General features: G+C 35.0%; 1 protein-coding gene across 1 annotated transcript; it reads right to left on the bottom strand.

Annotated features, from left to right (window-relative positions):
* Positions 1 to 1,300: 1,300 nt before the first annotated feature.
* ppp4r1l (protein phosphatase 4, regulatory subunit 1-like) lies at positions 1,301 to 24,168 on the bottom strand. The gene is made up of 20 exons (XM_073852176.1): positions 23,966 to 24,168; positions 23,124 to 23,168; positions 21,259 to 21,388; positions 20,664 to 20,770; positions 20,438 to 20,580; positions 17,371 to 17,517; positions 16,971 to 17,078; positions 13,704 to 13,769; positions 13,360 to 13,518; positions 13,019 to 13,143; positions 11,678 to 12,159; positions 11,374 to 11,591; positions 9,584 to 9,667; positions 8,288 to 8,473; positions 7,639 to 7,800; positions 6,272 to 6,372; positions 6,053 to 6,173; positions 5,730 to 5,864; positions 4,609 to 4,750; positions 1,301 to 4,360 (listed from the first exon to the last, which is right to left on the bottom strand). Exons 1-20 carry the CDS (start codon positions 23,970 to 23,972, stop codon positions 4,215 to 4,217), a joined length of 2,814 nt encoding a protein of 937 aa, XP_073708277.1. The 5' UTR covers positions 23,973 to 24,168; the 3' UTR covers positions 1,301 to 4,214.
* Positions 24,169 to 24,926: the final 758 nt, after the last annotated feature.

Genomic DNA, 24,926 nt, shown 5'->3' on the forward strand with positions numbered 1-24,926 from the left:
ATCAATCTGTCCCTGATGTTTTTTTTTTGGAGAGAAGTGGCTTCTTTGCTGCCCTTCTTGACACCAGGCCATCTTCCAAAAGTCTTGGCCTCACTGTGCGTTCAGATGCGCTCACACCTGCCTGCTGCCATTCCTGAGCAAGCTCTGCACTGGTGGCACTCCGATCCCGCAGCTGAATCCTCTTTAGGAGACAATCCTGGCACTTGCTGGACTTTCTTGGACGCCCTGAAGCCTTCTTAACAATGCAGTGGAAAGTTTTTTTGGGATTAAGTTAATTTTCATGGCAAAGAAGGACTATGCAATTCATCTGATCACTCTTAATAACATTCTGGAGTATATGCAAATTGCTATTATAAAAACTTAAGCAGCAACTTTTCCAATTTCCAATATTTATGTAATTCTCGAAACTTTTGGCCACGACTGTATACATAAATGTTTATTGGAGGTATGTTATATTTACAGTTTAAGTGTATAATATCACTATACGACTCGGGCTAATTTATTCATAATATGGAACTAGTTTACTGCGGAAGGATAGCTGTTAGTGGCGAAGGCAGCGTAAAAGTCTCAGGACACAGATTTAACATCCTATGTACAAAATAAAAATGTATTAATTTATATAATACTCGTGGCTTAATGTTTTATTTTTTAGTTATTTTTCAGGATCTTTGTATATTGTTTATATAATTTTTTTGTTGTTATCAGTTTTGAGCTGTAAATGTGTGTATTTATCTTTATGTATGTTTAAAAAAAAAAAGTAAAATGTATTATTATTATTATTATTATTAATTAGTTGTCATTAATTAGGGTCGGTTAGGGAGAGTTATTTTCTTTGGTCTTAAATTTGTATTTATTGTTTTAAATATAACAAATTAAAGTTAAATATAATAAATTAGTTACAAAAAAGTAAAAAATAATAATAAATAAATAAATAATTAAAAACCTTTTAAAAGACTGTAAATGACATTAGAGACATTATGATGAAAGTCAAACAATCATACACAAGGAAAACATCTAAATGTGTGGATTTTCTTTAAAATATTTCAGGAATCTTAGTATATCAAATATATGAGAAACTAGGTCAGATCTTTGGTCTCCTTAAATGTATAAAACCAAAATTAATTTCTATGTATTTCTATGTAATAGTAAAAATCTCAAACTTTTGCCTATATTTTCACAACTCAAAATGTATAGCAAATGTTGACTGCACTTACACTAATACAACAATGCATGAATGCTCTTTATTAAATGTTTAAATTCTGGCTAAATTGTCTTTAGAATAAAAGGCACAACTGAGAAATCAAATTTATATTATTTTAATTAATGAATACTAAAAATAACAATACATACAATGTATTTAAAAGAGATGCACAGAAAATTACAAAGGTTGTAACCTGAAAGGTTAGGATATAAAATCTTTGAACATGATACACTGAGAAGAATAAAAGGGGGCAAAAGAATCAAAACCAGATGTTTGTATCTTAATATTGTAACATTACGAGAACTAGGGGATCAGTACATATGCAGACAGATGAAGTGGTTTAGTTGACGTATCAGTGAAAAATCCCACAGGAGAATTTATTGGGGAAAATATAACAATCTAACAAAATATAAATCTACTCTCAACATGGTCCATAATGGGAAAAAAGAAACAAAAAGGACACACAGCCACACACAGATGCATGCAGACACACATGGAAACACAAGGAAAACAACTTCCCCCTTTACACAATTCCAAACATCGCCACAGGTATTAAAAAAAAAAAAAAAGACTGGCCTTGACTCCTGTAGATATCATTAATAAAATCATATTCTCAATTTGATCACAGGCTGTATTTCAGAACTAGACTAAACCTTTTTTTTTAAACAATTCCATATACACAATCCATATACACATCTGCGAGAATAAATGCACCGGATCCAAGCACCACTTGAGTTTGGCCAACAAAGTTGCCTTTTTCAAAAATCTGAACTGCTGATTTATCATGATTCATCCAGATTTATTATTATTATACATACTGTATTAAAAAGGACCTTTCCATTGAACCCTTAGAGAACAGTAAAGTGCTCTTGGCAAAGTTTGCCCTTACGTGCTGATGTGGGTCCGACCCTCCTAATTTAAATATATAAACCATAAAAAGGCATACTGATAACCGATCAGCAGCTAGACAAGAGTTAACCGATGCCAAGAGCAGCACGGCCATGCTTTACAAAAACGGATGGTCCGTCATGTCAACCTCAAGCACAAAATAGCTTATTTACTTTAAAGCAAATTTGGGAATCGTCAGAATGAGAGGAATCATGGCATGCTTAGATTAACTAGTGCAAATCCCAATAAACAGTGTGCTTGCTTCTGTGTTTTCAAGCAGCGCCCTCTGTAGGTCAAGCCCTCTCAGCTCAGAATTAAAGGAGTAGTTCACATTAAGAACAACAATTTACAGATAATGTACTCACCCCCGTGTCATCCAAGATGTTCAAGTCTTTCTTTCCTCAGTCGAAAAGAAATGGTGTTTTTTAAGGAAAACATTTCAGGATTTCTCTCCATATAGTGGACTTCTATGGTGCCCCTGAGTTTGAACTTTTAAAATGCTGTTTAAATGCAGCTTCAAAGGGCTCTAAATGATCCCAGCCGAAGGTCTTATCTAGCGAAACGATCTGTTATTTTCTAAAAACCTTTACAACTTATATGCTTTTTAATCTCAAATGCTCATCTTGCCAAGCTAGACAAAATGAGCATTTGAGGTTAAAAAGTATATAAATTGTATTTTTTTTTTTTTTTTTTTTTTTTAGAAAATAACCCTTCATTGTGCTAGATAAGACCCTTCTTTCCTCGGCTGTGATTGTTTAGAGCCCTTTGAAGCTGCATTTTGGAAGTTCAAACTCGGGGGCACCATAGAAGTCCATTATATGGAGAGAAACCCTGAAACAAAATTTCCTTACAACTGAAGAAAGAAAGACATGAACATCTTGGATGACAAGGGAGTGAGTACATTATCTGTACATTTTTGTTCTGAAAGTGAACTACTCCTTAAAGCAAATCCAGATTTTATGTCTTAATGTAATTTCCGTCGTCTAGTGGCTGTAAAAATCGCTTGGAAAGCAACTCCCCACACCTCTCTAAAATACTGGCCCCTTTAAATTATAAAACGGCGAGGAATAAAACCGCTCTCCACCAAGCAGGGAAGACGAAGAGGTTACGTACGACTGGATCACACTCGAAACACGCAGAAAAAACATGTACATTAAAATGTCAGTATTGAAAGACAATAGCAAATTCTTGAGAGCTACAAAAGGGTTGAGCAAAAAGAGAGGGAGGTTTTCGGCTCCTGAGCTGCAAATTCGCTCATTTTGCTGTTTCTAAACACCGTTTCCCACAACAATCTGGGTGGATCCTGAGGGACAGGTAAACAGGAGGTTGGTAAATGCAGCAAAAGTTCTGCAGCATCACTTGGGCTCATCTCGATACCGTTTTTTGCGGCATTGCAGCTTTAAAAAAATTCGGAATATCAGGTCTCCCTGAGTTAGTAGCACTTCATCGTGTCAGTCTGCTTATGTCTTCTTAGTCCTTTTTGCTTTAAGAAATCCACAAGAAAAGGAAATGGAAAAAAATAAAGAAGAAGTCTTACAAATGTACAATTAGCTTTGGAGGGGCAGCTGGTAGCATCTAAACGGTCTGATGCGGAGAAACGACACAATCCGCCGTTACGGTGCGTCTTGTGTCTCCAAATACTTTCTGCTGCCGCAAAGGTGCAAATAAAATCTTGCACCATTCAGAGAGGTGAGATGGTTGTTTTGTGTTTGAGTGTGTGTGTGTGTGTATGTGTACGTGTGTGGGGTTAATGTGAGAGGTTTGAGTGGTCCTATTGTTTTGCATTCATTTTAAATTGCTTGACAAGCCAATCTCATCTAAATGGTGAAAACCACTGTGGAAAATTAATTTGCGAGGCTGCGTTAGCCGTATTACCATACGCATACATTTGCATATTTTAAAGGATCCAATTTTAGAATGTTTTTTTTTACAAATGAGGCCGTTTTGTGTGTAAATGCATAATATATGCATGCACTGTCAAATGTGGAGCGTATTAGCAGAGGATAAGGATACATTGTGTCCTGAAGGTCTTGGTCAGTAGTTCCTATTTGTAAACACTTGTCTGTGAATCCGTTTAGTGTTGTTCCTGCTGGTGCTTGCTCATGTGTGCGGGTAGTACGTGGTGCTAAATCAGCGCAGACGTGTCCATGACGTTTCTGTTGGGATCTAGTGTGGCGAAAAACCGCACGTCCCTGTCCTTGTCCATCCTCAGCTCAGACAGAGCCTCTTCCAGCTCATCCGAGTAAGCGCTGCCTGGGTCCTTGAAGTACGCTGAAATCAAAGCACAGATATGAGTGATCAGAAGCGATTTCTAAGCAGTGACACTTACACTAAATACTTTAGAAAAGCTTTTTATTTTTTGTGCTACTAATAGTCAGTTTGTTTAAAATTAAGTTAAATGGTCACTAGCAATTAAAGGGTCAGTTCACCCAAAAATGAAAATTTGCCCATTATTTACTCACCCTTAAAGGAACACTCCCCCCCCCCCCTTGTCTTTACAGTGCGTTAGTGCGACTTACGTTTTTCCAACACGCTCTGCCGTAACGCCTTGGCCACCAGCACACGTACGTTGGGTACAGGATCTGATGAGAGGCTGAGCAGACTGGGTAGAAGATGCTGTGCAAACTGGTCCATGGGCATACAGTCCTCCTCCACAACGGCCTACATGGAAACATAAGAAATTAATTACTCACTCTCACACATTGTTAGATATAACATGACATATTTAAAGGTATACTTCATCCAAAAATGAAATTTACCCCATGATTTATTCACCCTCAAGCCATCCTAGACGTGTATGACTTTCTTCTTTCAGACAAATACAATCGGAGTTATATTATAAATGTCCTGGCTATTCCAAGCTTTAAAATGGCAGTAAATGGGTGTTGAGCTTTTGAAGTCCAATAAAGTGCATTTATTCATTATAAAATGTTATATAAACCTTGCAGGTTAATAAAGGCCTTCTGAAGTGAATCAACAGTCAGCATTTGTGTAAAAAAAAAAAATCAATTTTTTAAACTTAGGGGCTTTATTAATCCTCCGGAGCCACGTGGAGTACTTTTTATGATGGATGGATGCAGTCTATTGGACTATTGAATATCAACACACATTCACTGCTATTAAAAAGCTTGACAGAGTCAAGACATTTTTTAATATAACTCAGATTGTATTCATCTGAAAGATGAAAGCATTAGACACAGGATGGTTTGACTGTGAGTAAATCGTAAGGTAATTTTGATTTTTGGGTGAACTATCCCTCTAACATCCAAGAGCCCTCAGTGACTTTGGTTGCTTAGCTAGTGGGTTTTTTGAAAATTTAGCATATTGCACAAAAAAAAAGAACAAATAAATGAATAAATAAAAATGTAATAAGTAATTGAAATGAAAACGTAAAGAAATTGGTTATTTGCACACCAGTCTATTACTGTGGTATCATCAATTGCAGAATTATCAATATATTAAAAACAGCTGTACTACTCTGTGCAAAATATTTATTAAAACTTGAAATTAACTGCATAAAAAATATGAGATTATGAATGAGAGAAGTAAAAAAAAAACCTACTGTGGAAGATGAAATATTGTTAAAACATTGTGACAGTAAACCCTAGATAATACTGTAAAAATCTAATGAAAATTGTACCTGGCAAATGAATGCAAATGCCTGACGTCCGACCCATTTGGGACAGTGGCAGAATCTCATAATGAGCTCATTAATGAAATTCAGACCCAGATCATGAGCTTCACAGGCATACAACTTCTGCAGGATCTCCACCACCTACGCACATTCACAAGACGAAACGTCAGCACTAAATACAGGTCGGAAAGTAACACCAGGTGTCATGTCTATAAACCAAGGCTGAAAACAGTCCAATGTAGTTACTAAAAGTAGAACACAAACTTAAACAATACAGCTAGTGTATGGCATTGTAATGTTGTTGCTATTTTTGACAACACATGACTCACCAGTTTATAGGAGATCCACCGCACTTCAGACACTTTGTCAGAGCAAAGGTTAAGTGCGATCTGTCTGAGGTAGTCATAGACATCGCTGTGGCTGTACAACTCTATGATCAGGATGAGCTGCCTAAATACACAGACACATACAAATGCCACAAGAGTGAGATCACACTTGAGAGCAACAAAAAGTACTTTGTCAATGAAGTGTAAAAAAGTAGCACATACTCAGCTAGCTCATAGCGGAATCTCCAATTTCGGCTGTTGTCCGTCACCATGAACTCCTGCAGCTGATACAGATACTCCCGACGCTTATCGGCATGAAGAAGCTACAAAAGAAGACATAGAAAGATCAGTTAGGGCCAGTGTTCTTGGGGCTATTGCCAACAAAGACTAAAAACAGTTTTTGTTACCTAAAATAGAGCAGAAATAAAATAAAATATACATTTTAGATGAAAAACAAAAATTAGAAATGTTGCATTAGCAACTTGAAATAAATAAGCTTAAGATAAAAGTGCTAAAATTACTCAAACTGAAAAATAAAAAGGTATATACACTGCCGTTCAAAAGTTTGGGATCAGTAAGATTTTTAATGCTTTTCTTATGCTCATAAAGGCTCGATCTATTTGATCTAAAAATCAGGAAAAAAACAAAACAAATTTTATGAAGTATCATTGCAATTTAAAATAACAGTTTTCTATTTTAACATACTTTAAAATAAGATTTATTCCTGTCAAGCAAAGCTGAATTTTCAGCATCGTTACTCCATGCTTCAGTGTCACAGGATCCTTCAGAAATCATTCTAATATGCTGATTTATAGTAGTTGTGTTGCTTAATACTTTTTGGGACCTGTAATACTTTTTTCAGGATTCTTTGATAAAAAGTTAAAAAGAACAGTGTTTAATCAAAATAGAAATGTACAATGTACTACTATTAAAAAGTTTGGGGTCAGTACATTTATTTATTTTTTTTTAAAGAAAGTAATACTTTTAATTTAGCAAGGATGTGTTAAATGGATAATAAAAGTGAGAGTAAGGACTTGCATTGTTGGAAAATATTTATATTTTAAATAAATGATGTTCTTTTTAATCTTTCATTCAAAGAAAAGCTTCACAGGTTTAAAAAAAAATGAGTAAGCAGATCAAATAAATACATCCTTGATGAGCATAAGAGACTCAATTGAAAAACAAACAAAAAAAAAAAATCGTACTCATTCCAAACTTTTGAACAGCAGTGTTTACTATTAAATGAATAAAAAAATTAACAGAAGCACATAAAAAAACTACAACTTATACTAAAATTTGAAAAATTAAAAATAAATAATAATAAAATAAATATAAAACTAAAACTGTATAGAAAAAGAAAAACTCCTAAAATAGGTTGACATGCTCATAAAATGTATACTTCACTTTTTTTTTTAGCAAGTTAGCAACCATATTATAACAAATCTTTCAAAACATGGTAGAAAAAAAAAGAAATACAAACTGTCAAATAAGCATTGTTTTTATATAGGCACATCAATAAATTTTAAAGCTCTTAATATAAAATGCACATACATTCGGTCTTCTCAGTTGGGGGAATTTTATATTCTCACCTTCAAGAAATCATACAGATGTTTGAGGACTCCTATCCGCACCTCATCGAGATCTTTGAGGAAGCCGTTAAATATGGGCACTAGGTCAGCCGCAGTCAGCTGATCCCCCAGAATCACTGCCAACTCGTGGATAGAGAACGCCAGCGTCCGCCGCACCTTCCACTGTAACACATTCAGTATTATTCCATTTGACAAATACTGATGCTAATGTGTCTATTTCTCATTCTTTACATATTTACAAAATAGACCATCTATAATAATATGGTATGGAGAAAATATATACACTTAAAGTCATATTACCTAAACTACCAGTCAAAAGTTTTTGAACAGTAAGGCTTTTAATGTGTTTTTTTTTTTTTTTTTCAAAGAACCAAGCCTGCATTTATTTGATTGAAAGCACAGTGAAAACAGTAAAATTTGGAGAAAAATAAAGTTTTCTATTTGAATAAGTTTTGAAATACAATTTATTCCTGTCATCGAAGCTTCATTTTCAGCATGGTTCTTCAGAAATCATTCTAACATTCAGATTTGCTGCTCAAAAAACATTATATAATGTGTTACAGTACAGTACTAACATGTGAGAGAGTTTTGATAATCCTTGGTTTTCCAACAAATACCATGAGTAATAAAGATTACAAGGATGTTTTACCTGTACGTCTGTAGCAAGGGTCTCATACGTGTCTTTGAGGCAATGCCAGTTCTGTCTGCCCAGTGTTAGAGCGACGCCTGGTAAGCTGAATGCACAGTGTTTGGCGATCTCAGTGTCTACGGTCTGAGCTCGAGCAGGGTCTGTCATGGACAGATACTGATCCAGCAACTGCTGTGGAATTACATTCTGAGATGACAGAAAGAATAAATGTTAGGGAACTAATGTGATCAGATTTAGTCTGTTTATTAGGTAAAAAAAAGAAAGAAAGAAAAGAGGACATATGTATATTGGATATGTCATGAATATGTCATTAAAGGAGAAATTCACTTCCAGAACAAAATCTTACAAATAATGCACTCACCCCCTTGTCATTCAAGATGTCTTTCTTTCTTCAGTCATATAGATATTGTGTTTTTTGAGGGAAACATTTTTAGGGTTTTTTTCTCCAAATAGTGGACTTCTATGGTGCCAAGTTTTAACTTCCAAAATGCAGTGTAAATGCAGCTTTAAGGGGCTCGAAAGAAGGGTCTTATCTAGTATCAGTTATTTACTTAAATACAATTTAAATACTTTTAAACCTCAAACACTCGTCTTGCCTTGCTCTGCTTGAACTCTATTTTTTCTGGTTCAAGAGAGTTAGGGTATGTCAAAAAACTCCCATCTCATTTTCTCCCTCAACTTAAAAATCACCCTACATCACTGTTTTACCTTTTTTGTTAAGAGTGTTTGGTCTTCTTTGCATGTTCACTTTGCAAACACTGGGTCAGTACTTCTGCAGCGATGTAGGATGATTTTGAAATGATTTTTGAAGTAGGAGGAGAAAATGAGATGGGAGTTTTTCAACACACCCTAACTCTCTTAAACAGTTCAGGCAGAACAAGACAAGATGAGCATTTGAGGTTAAAAAGTATATAAATTGTAATTAAAAAATAAATAAATAACCAAATAATCATTTCCCTAGACAAGACCATTCTTCCTTACCTGGGATCGTTTGAGATCATTTAAAGCTGTATTATAACTGCATTTTGGGCACCATAGAAGTCCACTATAATCCTCAAAAAACAATTTCTTTATGACTGAAGAAAGAAAGACAGACATGAATACATTGAACTTCTACTTTAACAATTGCAAATAAACAGCTGGTACAATGACACTTTGACAAGTTTGTGGTTTGCACAATTACCTGAAAACCAAGGCCAGTGAAAACCAGCAGATTTTTATATGGTGAAATAAGTAAGAATTATTTCTTGTTTTTAGATTCTGTTTTTCAAGTTGCTTGTATTCTACATAAATTACCTGTACTTTACACTTCTCCTCTTCACATATTTTAGCCGTGTCTGCATCTTTGTCCTCCTGCACATTTTCTATTAGGTCTGACTCCTGTGTGCACACACAAATGCATGTATAATCAACTCTCGACTGTAGATTTACTGTGCCAGCACTTCCTTCTAATGACATTTGCATGAACAGATTTACATAAAAATGCAGATGGGGAGTTGCCAAGACATAAACAATGGCAGCAGTGGAAAAAACACTTAACAACTTTACTGTTGTTAAAACCTATTAACTGACAAAGAATATTGGCATTTTTCCATAATAATGTAGATTCATCAAGTCAATACTGCTATGGAACTAATTTGACTAAACATCTATTACTAAAGGTAACAACAACAATGGAATATTATATTAATATAATTTAATGATCCAATACATCTTTTAAAAAAATGCAATTATTAAATTGAATGAAAAATATTGAATGTAAAATATTTGATAAAATATTAAAAATATTAGTAGTATATAATTTTATTATTATTAGGGCTGTGAATACATTTATTTAAATCTTTTAATTGAATCAAATGTACTGATAGTGTATATAATAACAATAACATTTTAAACATTCAATGTAATTTCACATTTAAATTAAAATTTTTAAAAGCATGGTTTTATAGATGGGCCTAGCCAAATCCAAGATTAGTCCATAGTTAAATAAGACGTAAGTTAAAAAAGACATCAGGGTAATTTTTATAAACGTGCCTTAGGAAAAACATTACTAATGTGAATTTTGAGACAAAACAGAAGGCACTGATATATTTTAAGATCAGTCAGTGCAAGTTTCTTTTATAGTTGAAACAGCTCAGGCTTACATTTTAGTGTAGAAATAGGCTTAAGCCTTGTCTTTGAAACCAGGGGTAAAGATCTAATATTCTTAAATTAGTGAAATTTTTAAATGAAGTTAAAGGTCCATTTGAAGAGCTCTGAAACACGCAGCGTTATTCTATGTGGTTACGTGATTTTAACTGAAACAAAAACATATCGCTAAGCCCTGCCCACTTCTTTTGAATAGCCAATAGCGTTCCATTTATATCTGATCGGGTCAGAGCCGTTGAGCTCGGTAAAGCCGCATTTGTAAGTTTATAACAGCCACAGTCTAATAAATTACCCCACAGATTCAATATGAAATTCTTGCTAAAACAAAACAGTGATCATAATCATGCTGAGGCTGTGTAGTTTAATACATGCCGACAGCGCATATGATCTGTTCTGTGCTATCGCGTCTCTGGACCGGAGCCAAGTCCGGAGTAGACTGTGCGCGCTGCCGCGGTTCGTGTGACACAACATGAAACCAGACCTCATTTGCCCCAATGGAAAGCACATTTACACTGTCTGAATCGTTCTCTATCGCCTACATTGCGCACTACATGCCATTCACCAAACAGAAAACACTAACACTGTGAACAGGTGACCGATCTTAGCCGCTGATTCAGCGTTTATTTATAGTGTTGTGGGCGGGACGCTACGGACTCTAGAGAGCATTTGATTGGACAGAACGTTTGATGAGAAGCTGAAGTGCACGGTGATATCATCAAAATCGTTGATTCATATTGGCGGAAGTGACGAGACTGTAAGTTTTAAATGCCCATATCTTGTAAACGCAAATTTTGTCGTTGTTTTGAGGCACGCTAACTTATAGATAACATTAAGGCTAATATATTCATACTAAAAGTCAAAAAACTTTCATTTTGATTTCATGGGGACTTTAAGTGGTGACATTAAGACATTTAGTAACTACAATATCATCCTCTCACCTCACTGCTGTGTTCAGAGTCATCTACCAACACCGGTGAACTGGAGGGTGAGTCTGAGATCTGTGCATCTGTCAGTGAGAGTTCGCTCATGGCGCTGAGCTCATCAGACGTTGGTGAGCCTGTGGAACCGTTACTCTCCGACACGGACTCATCCGCGTCTTCTGTCTGACTCTCTAGTTGGGCAGCTTTCAGCGCAGCAGACAACACCTTTACTTGAGCTGCGAGTGGAAAGCACACAAGGAAATAAGTAACTATGTCCTTATGTGGAAAAGAGCAAAAGAACATGGGCTCTTTTTGCAATCACCTTGCACATCAGGATCATCCAGGTGGGGCTGAAGACAGTCCAAAACCTTCTGGATTTGGGAGCTGGTGGCTGGGCCTTGTGCATCTAAACTTGGCATGTCTTCCTTCCCCTTACCTTCTGTCTCTCTCATGGTGTCATCTTGTTCCTCTATCACCTCATCACTTTTGTCTTCTTGTAGAAGCTGTAGGTCTTGAGTGATGTCAGGTAGAGGGGCTCTCCAGAAGTTGAAGGAGTTGAACATTGTGCACTCGTCCTGTTGCTGGTGGGACCAAGGGGCAGAGTGTTCATGTTGGCCCTGGCTGCGGCTATCTTTTTGGGGCTGGGTAGAGGAATTGCCATCTGGAGGACGTGGTGGTGGACCCGTCAGATTTGAAGTAGACTGTAGTTGTTCTGATCGGGGCTGAATGAGACTATTTGAAGAACCATCACTGGAGGCATTGCGGATGTTACTGGAATTGCTGGTGGTCACTTCCCGTCCATGACTAAACAGAAGAGGTGCGTTTAAAATGTATTTTTCAGAAATGTATTCAATCTAAAGTAGTACAGTTGACGTCAAAACTTTACACACACCTTGCAGAATCTGCAAAATGTTAATTATTTTACCAAAATAAGAGGGATCATACAAAATGCATGTTATATTTTATTTAGTACTGACCTGAATAAGATTTCACATAAAAGACATTTACATATAGTCCACAGGAGAAAATAATAGTTGAATTTATAAGAACAACCCTGATCAAAAGTTTACGTACCCTTGAGTCTTAAAATTGTATTGTTACCTGAATGATCCACAGCTGTTTTTTTTTTGTTTTTTTTTTTTAATTAAGTGATAGTTGTTCATTAATCCCTTGTTTGTTCTGGACAATTAAACTGCCTGCTGTTATTTAGAAAAATCATTTAGGCCCCACAAGTTCTTTGATTTTCCACAATGACTGTATGATTTTAAGATCCATCTTCTCACACTGAGGGATTCATGCAACTATTACAGAAGGTCCAAAATCTCACTGATGCTCCAGAAGGAAACACAATGCATTAAGAGCAATTTAACTTTAAAAATAACTTTTTTTACACCCCGGCTCTTAATGCATCGTTTTTCATTTGGAAGCATCAGTGGGCATTTGAACCTTCTGTAATAGTTGCATATTAATCTGTCAGTTGTCCTCAGTGTGAAAAGATGGATCTGAAAATCATATAGTCATTGTTGGAAAGGGTTCACATACACAAAATTGCTAAAAAACAAAAACAAAAACAAAGAATTTGTGGGACCTGAAGGATAAAAATCGATAACCAACTGAAATGACCAGTTAACTACAAACAATAATAGAAACCACATGCATTTACCTATCTAAGGAGATCTTCTGTATTTCGCAGAGGGTTCCATCCTCACAGAAATGCACTCCTGTGATTGAAGGGTTGGCGAATGTGGAGATGAAACGACCAAGAGACTGGAACGCAGCCTGGCGTACCTGAAAAGGAAAAATGAGAGAAAAATGTTCCCTTCCCTTTAAAAAAATAAAAATAGTAAAGATATTTCCTAAAACACAGTCAGAAAGGATCCACAATTGTACATCCGCATACTAAACATCAAATAACCACATTCACTTTCAGTGAGAACAGAAATTACATGCTGAGTCACAGCATGTTAGAACACAGTGTTAGTGTGTGTGTGCCTTTGCTCTTACCCAGCGTGACTGATCACTAATGAGGTTGATGAACAAGGGGGACAATTTGGTACGCCGCACCTCCGGAGAAGTGCAGTTTGAAACAACCATGAAGCATTCAGCACAGGCTTTCCGAATACCCCACAGACTGTCTGAGCACAGGTCGAAAAACTTCGCCATCTGAGGTGAGGACAAGGAGAGCATGCTGGTTAACACATTTGCATGTCGTGTCAACAAAAATCTGCTCAAACAGACTTTGAGGCTTCATAAGATTAAAGGTATTTTTTTGGCTAGCAGTCAGATATAATAAAATGCATTCATTTTGGCCCACTGTGACTGCACAAGAATAACGCAGCAGGTCTCACCAGAAGTTTCTCTGTGGCTTCCTGGCCGACAATAGAACAGAACTCGCCAAAGTTTGCAGCACAAACCTGATAGTGAGAAAAAAAAAAACAGTGTAATACAGGGTTTAGACATCTGCAATGAGGTCAAATTCAGTCTTCTGTTATGTTGCAAACAGAGGCCTGTTGCAACTTAAGCAACTCTGCTTCTTGCCAACCCAGCACGAGTTGCAAAAGTAGATTAACATTCTTCACAACAACTTCTACACAGTGTACGCCTGAGCTTTATTACTGCTGTTATTTGAATGACAAAACAGTCACAAACATGTACCAGAATTCAACTTCAGTGAGTCAAGGTTTCTTGTTTTTGGAAGCCATTTATATCCATTTTGTTCTTCGGATTGTTACTTATTTATCTCATGATACTGATATAATATAATAATGCATGCGTGGGCTTGGCATTTCCACACTTTAGTAAAAAGGGAAATACACCACCGTTCAAAGGTTTGGGTCAGCAAGTTATGATGATTTCTGAAGGATCAGCATATTGGAATGATTTCTGAAGAATCATGTGACAATGAGGACTGCTGAAAATTCAGCTTTGTGATCACAGGAATAAATGACATTTAAAATATATTAAAATAGAAAGCAGTTATTTTAAATTGTCATCTTATTTACTGTATTTTTAAACAAATACATGCAGCTTCCATTAGCAAAAGTGGGGGTTTTTTTGCCAAAAAAATAACAATAATAAAAAAAACTTACCAAACACAAACTTTTTAAACAGTAGTGCATATTTTAAAGGGTTCAGTTAACCTAAAAATAGTTCAGTTAACCTAAAAATAAAAATTCTGTCACTAATTACTTAGCATTTTGCAGGGTTCCCACTCTAAGCCAAATGTCAAATTTCCTGACTTTCATTGACTAAAAACGCTACTATAATGAACAGATCCATACATTTGCAAGCTTTACTTACTTGTTAACAGACGTTTTAGTACAAAAAACACATACACTTTTATTTTTTTGCTTTTACCCGTTAAATGCACTTTGATATTTTTCTGTACTATTTCTACAGAAATGTATTTATTTATACTATATATTACAATGTGATAAAACTAAATATGGTATAGAAAAATTACATTTTGATAAATGAAAATAAAAAATGTTAAGCAACAAACAAAAATCCCTGATGTTCAATGACTTGGACAAAATAAATATAAAATTCCATAACTTTCAATGTCTGGAATAGACATGATATTCCAGAAATTCCATGACCTGTGGGAACCCTGCTTATGATATTCCAAACCCATAAGAACTTTGTTCATCTTCAGACCACAAATTAAAATATTTTTGATAAATCTGAGAGCTCTCTGACCCTCCATAGACAGCAAGGGTCCTTTTTCACATTTAAGGCCCAGAAAGGTACCAAGAACATCGACAAAATAGTCCATGTAACATCAGTGGTTCAATCGTAATTGATAGGGGTGTCAAAATTAATCGTTTTTACGATGCATCACGATGCAGACAAGGATGATTCGGTATCGGTTCAGTAATAGACCATAACCGATACTAACGGACTCAGTCCCAGTGCCAGGACACGCAACCCATGGGGCTTGTATGATTTTCCGGGAAGGGGTTTGGGCTAATGAGGGGAGTACTCTTATATGAATAAAATAAGTCTTCAGATTTGAACTGAAAGGACTATTGCCAATTTCTTTACACACCGGTACATTTAACGAACTAACAAACATCAGTGTGTATTTAACAAATGTCTTTTTTTGTTAGCAATTCATTTAAAAGACTGAAACATTATTTTTATTTGGTTGAAAAGACTGACTAAAAGCACTGAGCGCATCTATCTGGCTCAGCACAGTTTTCTTTAGCTATTTTACGCAAATATAACGTTTTGTTGATATTGTGAGTGCACATAAATAATAATAGCAGACCTTTTGCAGTTTTGAATGATGTATTACTCTTACCTTTATCAACAACAATGGTGTATTTTAGGTTTCCACTGTTATTAAGAAAAAATGCAAGTGATGGGGCTTGCACTTCCATGTCAGCCGCAAAGCCCGCTTTCGCTTTCGCTTTCACTTTCACTTTGACTCTCCACACAAACGACTGGATATGCTTCTAACCGTGCACATTTATCTAAGCTAAATGTTTAAAATTAATATTCTGAAATGCATCAAGTGTTTTATGTCTGTAGATTTTATTTAATGCAAGTCGTGTTGATTTGAGAAGGCTAAATTTATCAAACATGCTCAACTCACTGCCGCTGGCCGCTTGGTCGTTAGGTCATTACTTTAAAAAACAAAAGCTTGAATTCAACAAACATAAAATGTTCCAAATATATTTCTAAATTAACTTAAACTTTGCCATTAGAATCCAAAACTGAACTATTTTAATGGCTGCAACAGGAACTCTGTTCTGATAAGTTGTCAGACAAGGACGGGCTCGGGTCAGAGAGTCTCAGGCTGGGCTCGTGCAGGACTCTATTCGTTCCCTCGTTTCAATTAAATAAGATCTGAGCAGTACCTCTCGGTTGAAATTGTATTCGGTTTAATTTTTTGCGTTTCAAATGACTATAGCGGCAGCTTTTATAGCAAAAGATATACAGCCCTTTTCTGTGGTGAAAAACCCCGGGTTTCGCCACCTGTTAAAAATACAGCCGCGATATAAGCTTCCCTCATGCATACACTTTTGAAAAAAAAAGATTAGGCCAGAACTCTACAACGAAACCAAAGCCCAGGCATTTACTTTTGTGTATTTGTTCTAAATGTTGCTGTTGTCTTCTGTGCCCAGACTTTAGTTTTGTTTGGTACATTCAAGAAGTGTGTTTTCTTTGAGAAGGTAAGATTGAGTTCATATATGTGACTGATTGTATTTATTAACACAATTGTAAATATTTGAAGTAAAATTGAAAAAATGAGTATGCAGTGCATCGTCAATGCATCGTGATGCATCGAGATATTGTATTGAACCAAATCGATGACATGATAATCGTAACCGAACCGAACCGTAACCACTGTAGGTTCACACCCCTAGTAATTGAACCACTGATGTTACATGGACTATTTTGTTGATGTTCTTGGTACCTTTCTGGGCCTTGAATGTGGAAGGACCCTTGTGGTCTATGCAGGGTCAGAGTCACTTAAAAGGTTTTAAAGGTCTTAAAGGTTTAATGTCGAACAAATTAACAAATGGCATCTGCAAAAAAAAATAGATGACTGGGGATAAATCAGTGTAAGCTCTTCCCAAAGTTATAAAACATTTTAAGAGTATCATTACCTTGCGGACTTGAAATAGTCTGACGTCACTGCAGAGTTCACAAAAGCGCAGCAATAAAAGGTGTTCGACTGTGTCTTTAGTCAACATGGTCACCAGCTTGCACATAATCTGTGACAAAACATTATTCACCATCAACACAAAGATCAACACATGAAAGTTCAACCCAACCCCACAAAACAATTAACACGGTATCATCCAGACACTAAACAGATTTTACACAGTATCAGTGCAGACACTAAACACATTAGCATTCCATCTTAGATGGAATGAAGTTACGACAGGAAATATAACAAGTTGTTATCTTTTCAGTCCTATGCAAGCTCATGGTTTACATATTTTTATGACGAGTATTTTCCACTTCCAGTAATCAGCAGTCATTCTCTTAAACACAAAGACTCACCGCGACTGCTTCGATCTTGTAGTCGTCATCACTGCTGGGTTCAGTGAGCTCCAGAAGCACAGGGCAGACCTTTCCCTCCATATCTGCCTTACTCATCAGACCCTGTTCAAGTAGCACCAGTAGAGCAGCCTGGCTCGTCTTTCGCACCTACAGGAAAAAGCACAGACAAAACTGACTCAGTGGGTTGTCTCAATGACTAATCGATTATTTTGTGTTAAGGAAACCTTGAAAATAATAATACTGATCAGATGTGTTTCAGTCTCTTTAGCCACAGAAGCATGGTTGTGGGTTTGTTTGGTATGCACTTTAATCTACACTTGAATGGCTCCATGAATCCAAACAGTTAGTTGATGAAACACTGATTGAAATCCAAATATAATTAATGCAAAATTAAATGCACTTAAAAGGAAAGCTTTCTATACAACAAACTTAATGAATTATCTCCCGACCTAATGCGGTCCATTCATTCCCCGCCTCCTATGACGTAGATTCAATTAAAGTTTAAGTGGGTAATATTTATAGACAAACATGAAATTAAATGCTTTCTTTAATGGCTACAAGATGTTTTTTAAGGATATACAAACATCAAAAATGGAAGCAACAGGCTAAATAACAAATACTACACTCAAAAAAAGCTGGGGGTTTTTGTAACCCAGATGCTGGCCTCCGATGTTGGGTCACTTTATTTGTGTAATTTTTTAATTAAGGATGCAGCAAAATGAAAATTCTTGGCTGAAGCTGAACAAAATTACAAACTGGGCAGAAGGGTGATTACCGAACATGTATTTTCCCCACGTGTAATTAAATAGCCAATATTTGCTTTTTACAGTTTTGTATTGCTTTTCAAAACTGAAAAAAAGACAAAAGTCAATTACAATACAACAATTTACAATATTTATTTAAAACTGAACATTTTAAACATTCTAGTAGACATTATAGCCTACCAACAAAGCACAATTTAACTTAAAATTAATAAGTTAGTAAAATAATATTCTTTGGCCATTTTTAAGACCCCCTTCTTGAATGTGTTTTTAATGTACAAATAAATGCAGCCTTGCTGCGCAAAGGAGAATGTTATAATACATGTATTAATAGAGCTGTTGTAATGATTGTTATGATTATTTTTGTGTTACTTTTTAATTTTATTTTTATTTTACAGAGCAATTACAGTAAAATTACAATACTAACATTTATGAATGTTAATTTCAGTTGCTGAACATTCGGTGCATCACTATTTTTAAAAAAATTTTACCCAGGTGCTTTTATACTGTAAATACAAATGATGAACCCCTAACATACCTACCCAGTGCTGGCTCAGTGTAAGCCAATGTTGGGCAGTCTGTGCCAAACTGGTTAAAACTGGTTACATTTGTCAACGGAGGTGTTACGCTCTGAGAAATAACCTGACTGACCGAACACTTCCTAAATGAAATTAAGGTTTGTATTACACTGTAGTCCTATCAAATTATTACTGTAAAAATAGGACTATGTAGTCTCACATTCTTCCAGCTTATGTCTGCTTAGAATGCTAGCTCTTTACAAACACAGCATTCATTGGATCCACACTCAAAGCAAATAACACGTTTCTTCCCACAGATTCCCATTGGCTGCTCTTGACTTTACTGAATGTTTTTAAAGATTTTATGATTGTAAAAGACTGACCTGACATTGAATAAAAAAATTACATACTGTTTACTGGTCTTGCCCTATATAAAATAGATTTCAAATTTGATTTCAAAATAGAAAAGATTGTTTCAATCCAGAAAAGAATGTTTTTAATTTTTAGAGTGCACACAAAATGATCATATTTTTCACTGAAAAACGGAAGCCTACCGATTACCGATTAAGCAATGATACTTGTGAAACTTACTGTGACTATTACAAAAGAGCTTTTTATGTGGCACTGTATTACAGAATGAAACATAACATGTAATTAATTCAGAGATGCATCTGAAATTAAAAGTTAAAGAACAGAATGCAGTCAGCAACCAAAACCTTCTATGGCAAATTTAAAAAGAAATTTCCCCCAAGCAGTTACAATAAAAATATTTGATCTCTTATTCTCTCTTACTCTCTATTATTAAAAAAAAAAAATTAAATAATTAAAATAAAATGTTAAATATTTGTAATAATTTAAAATATAAAAAAATAAATATTAAAAAAGTCAATTTAAATTTTGTTATACTTTTATTAGTGCTCACCAGTGTTGGGTAAGTTGCTCTAAAAAAGTAATAATTACTAGTTACTAATTACAACTTCAACAGTGTGTGTAATTAGATAACTGTATAAATTACTCTCTCCAAAAAGTATTTAATTAATTACTAATTACTTTCTAAATCCTGTATCAGCCTTGACAAGTTAATGATATAAGGATGGACATGAAACAGTTCTTTTATTTTTTCAAATAATAGATAACTACATAAATTATTCTGGTCACACTTTAGATTAGGGTCCAATTCTCACTATTTACTAACTATTAACTATGACTTTGCATCAATATACTCATAATTACTGCTTATTAATCCTTAAAGTAGTTGTTCAGTTTAAGAATTGGGTAGGATTGAGCATTTAAAATAAGGTCTTGCAGAATAAGAAATTGATATGTACTTTTTAAGGAACAATAAATAGCTAATATCCCTGTAATATTCATGCAAATTTGCAACTAGTTAATGAGAATTGGACACTGAAGTGTTATCAATATTCTTATTAACTTAAAGTATTTCCAGTGAGAAAGGTACATAAAAAAGTGTTCATTTTAGGGTTAGACTTTTGATGTTAAATCCACTATTGTATTGTACAAAAATGTTCTAAAGACTATACACAGTATTAAGATCAATTACATAAGTAATAACTAATTAAATGACAGAAAAAAAAGAGTAATCCCTTATTTTACATTTTCAAGGAAAAAGTCATTAAATTAGAGTAACTAATTACTTAGCAACTAGTTACACCCAACACTGGTGCTCACTAATTGGCTAAGTTGAACATCTTTAACCCATCCCTACTCAAAAGCAATGATATTGTCATCATTACTCCTATTCAGAAGAACGATTCCAGTAAAGCTCACCTGGTTATTAGGGTCTGTGAGATACCGGACCACAATGGGTACCAGATACCGTGAGAAGGCTTCTGGGAAATTGGGTCGATTTTCATGGAGGAACATGGCAATGTTTGGTACCTGTTCCATCAGCTCTGCTCGGACTGTCGGTTCTGTAACATCATATTACATTTACATTATTACATTGAGTTTGACCATTCTAAACAAGGTAAATACAGGCAAAAGTCATACAAACCTCCATCCTCAGACATCCTGGCAACTGTTTCCATAACGCTGATGAAGTCATTTTCATTATCACTAAACTCCCGGAGCACATCCAGCAATCCACGAGCCACAATTTGCCTGAAAATAAACATCAAACATATTAAGCACACCATAACAGACCACACAAGCATTTTCAATGTATAAGCACAAAACTATTTTTTTTAAAGTTGCAACTACTTAATTTTTTAACAATTTATCTGGAGTAATGTTTATACCTTCTCCAGGACAAAATATTAGAAGTAACACAAGAAATGTTCAGTCTAAGCCAAGTTCTTCTACGATGACAAGTTTGGCTCCTCACTAGTCCAAGTATTTCTACTCCAATTTCATATCAGGTTCACTTTAAGCTCTTAAAACTTAAAAATTATGTTCCACCATTGTGCCGTAAAAAGTCCTCATATTTTCTATATCAAATCTCACTTACATTGGAGTGATAGTTATAAGATGGACATTAGAAAAAACATTGAGTATTGCATTACAGGAAAAAAAATGTCTAAAATACATATCACATAACATGTCTCATAGTTACTCGTTTTATACTGCAGACCACACGCTTTACATCTCACCTGTTGAAGACGTTTTCACTGAAAGCATATTTCTCCAGCCGGCCCAGAGGGGTGAGATTATCCTGGCCTGCATCCAGGAATGCTGTTATCCGAATCCCATCGCACTCTGAACCATAGTCATCGAATCCAACTGCAACATCGATTCATATGGACATTTAATAACTGAGTATAATTTAATGTCGAGTTTGTTAGTACAGCCTGGTGGTATCAAATGTGAGATCTTTTACACTTAAACTAGGAATGTCTTTAAAAGATGAAGAGAAATTCAGAATGACAAGAGTAGAGGGAATTTGTGTAATGAAAAATTATTTACTTTACAGCAAGAACAGTTAAAGGGATTCCATTACATGCAAAACACTGACTTCAAATATGTGACTCTGGATCACAAAAGCAGTCTTAAGAAGTATAGGTATATTTGCAGCAATAGGAAACAATACATTTTATGGGTTAAAATGATAAATTTTTTCTTTACGCCAAACATACCTAGGATATTTCAGGATTACTCCACTTCCAAAATAAAAATTTCCTGATAATTTACTCACCCCCATGCCATCCAAGATATTAATGTCTTTCTTTCTTAAGTTGCAAAAAAATAATTTTTTTTGAAGAAAACATTCCAGGATTTTTCTCCATATAGTGGACTTAAATGGTGCTCAACAAATTGAAGGTCAAAAATGTAGTTTCAATGCAGCTTCAAAGGGCTCAAAACGATCCCAGCCGAGGAACAAGGGTCTTATCTAGTGAAACGATCGGTCGTTTTCTTAAAACAAATTATATTTATACACTTTTTAACCACTTTAAACCTCAAAAAACATACATTGCTGTTTTACCTTTTTTGTAAAGGGTGTTTGACCCTCCTTGCACTTTGTAAACACTGGGTCATACTTCTGCAGCGATGTAGGGCAGTTTTGAAGTTGGACAAGAAAATAAGATGGGATTTTTCGACATACATTAACTGTATTGAGCCAGCCTGCACAGACTATGCATGCACATCACAGAGCTAGACAAGATGAGCATTTGAGTTTAAAAAGTATATAAATTGTAATTTTTTTTCTTTTTTAGAAAATAACCAATCGTTTCGCTCGATATGATCCTTATTCCTCGGCTGGGATTGTGTAGTGCCCTTTGAAGCTGCATTTTTAACCTTCAATCCATTGAGCTCTATTGAAGTCCACCATATGGAGAAAAATCCTGAAATGTTTTCCTTAAAAAAAACGTAATTTCTTTGCGACTGAAGAAAGAAAGCCATGAACATCTTTGATGACATAAGGGTGAGTAAATTATCAGGGATTTTTTATTTTGGATATGGAGTAATCCTTTAAGTAAAGATCATGTTCCATTAAGATATTTTGTAAAATTCCTACCATAAATATATCAAAACTAAATTTTTGATTAGTAATATGCATGGCTAAGAACTTCATTTGGACAACTTTTAAGGGGATTTTCTCAATATTTTGATTTTTTTTGCACCCTCAGATTCCAGATTTTCAAATATGTGTATCTTGGCCAAAATTGTCCTAATCCATACATCAATAGAAAGCTTATTTATTCAGCTTTCAGACGGTATCACACATACAGATTAAAAAAAAAATCTTAAAAGCATGGCCAGGTCCATATTAATAGAGATATTTTGATATTTTAAAATATTTAAAAGATATTTTGGGTTGTGACGTTATCTCTACAATTAAGCTATTTTTTAATTAAACAATTAATGTTTTTGTAATTCAAATTATTCTTAATATATAAAGGTTTTTGAACGAAACATAGCCTGAACAGGTTCTTGAGAGGTTTTATAAGATTCACCCAGTCAGAAATGACAGAGAGATATTGATTTGTAAAGTTGCTGAAGAGTTCTGCATACTCACAGTCATCCAAATCATCATGACCATCTTCAAAATACAAAGACAGACCTGGGGAAACACAAACCATAAACTTAAGATTAAAGACTGACAAGTGTATAGTAGACAAGCTGACAGTTTCAAGCCACGCTGTTGTGACACATTAAGTCATGAAGTTAGGCTGTGATTCACAACCTACTAGTAAGATACCTCACTAGACAGCTTTTTGGTCTTTTCAGTGCAAGAGCTGCTTAGGTAGAGTGCTCACTAGGTTTTGACATACAGCCTTGGCATGTATCCTAGTGTTAGCTTTTATCTCACTAAAATGTCATTTTAGGTTTGACTACATCAAATAACCCGCTTACCAGGCGACGATATCTGTTAAAAACCTTTTCTATCGTATTGTGCAACAACATACCAACAGTTTTTAAGTTATGACACATTAGAAATGCATTTCAAAAGGTGACTAGTTAACCAAACGTGTTATCCGGAATCGACCCCGGTCAGGTTGGCTAACAAACTGACAGTCAAGCTGCTGTCAGCTCAGCTATGTTATCTTTATTATTTACTTAAATATACCATGTAATTTCCATCATAAAGTATTTAATACAACATAAATTGTCTTGTTGGCCCGAAGTAGTTCTTTATCCCAGCACTTTTATAATATCCCAGTCTGTCCTGCTAGCTTCACACAACTCGCAACTAGTGTTAATCCACTTAAAATTTCACCAGGCTCATGACCTTTGTTTCAAAATACATCGGAAAAATGTAAAAGCCATTACGGACCATTAAAGTCAACATCGATAACGGAGACGATTCTCTTTAAACCGCCTCATAAAGCTTTAAATAAATGTACTAAAGCACGTTACCTGCCATCTTGATTTACAGCGGGGCTGTCACTCCACTTCCTCAAAAGATTTCCTGCTCTTATTTCAATCCCGGCATCTAGATGAATATCAAGTACTTAAAAAACAAACATAAACTCATCGAAACAAAACACTTTTACGCGTGAAAATAGCGCAAATATTCGTATCGCTCAACCGAACGCTCGATGAGAAAAAAAATAAGACAATGTCGATCACGTGACTAGTCTAGCGACGTCCGATTCGTGAATGAACTGTTCATATAGAGTCGAATCTTTTCAGTGAATCAGTTGAACCGGTTCACAAAACCAGACTGAATCATTCTTTCGCGATTCGGACTGAGATCCGGGCGGTTCTCGAGCCTCTCTTTGATAGTTGGTTATGAACTGCTTTTATGAGCTAAATCATGATTGTGTGTGTTTTTTTTTTCATTAAAAAAATCATAATAGGCTATTTATTATTCTTAGGCTACTATATATATACACAAAAGTCAAAAGTTTTTGAACTGTAAGATTTTTAATATTTCAAAGAAGTTTATTCTGCTCACAACCCTGCATTTATTTAATTCAAAGTACAGCAAAAACAGTAAAAATCTGAAATATTTTTATTATTTAAAATAGTGGTCTTCTATCTGAATGTATTTTAAAATGTAATTTATTCCTGTGATTTCTAAGCTGAATTTTTAGCATCATTACTCCAGTCACATGATCCTTCAGAAATTATTATAATATTCTGATTTGCTGCTTATAAACATTTTATATTGTTATTATTATATTAAAAACAACTGAGTAGAATTTTTTTCAGGTTTCTTTGATGAATAGAAAGTTAAGAAGAACAGCATTTATCTTCAATAGAAATCGTTTGTAATGTTATAAATGTCTTCATCATCACTTTTGATCGATTTAAAGCATCCTTGCTAAATAAAAGTATTAATTTCTTAATATATATATTGACTCCAAGCTTTTGA

The sequence above is a fragment of the Garra rufa genome, chromosome 12, assembly GCF_049309525.1.
Source record: "Garra rufa chromosome 12, GarRuf1.0, whole genome shotgun sequence".
NCBI classification, from domain to species: domain Eukaryota; kingdom Metazoa; phylum Chordata; class Actinopteri; order Cypriniformes; family Cyprinidae; genus Garra; species Garra rufa.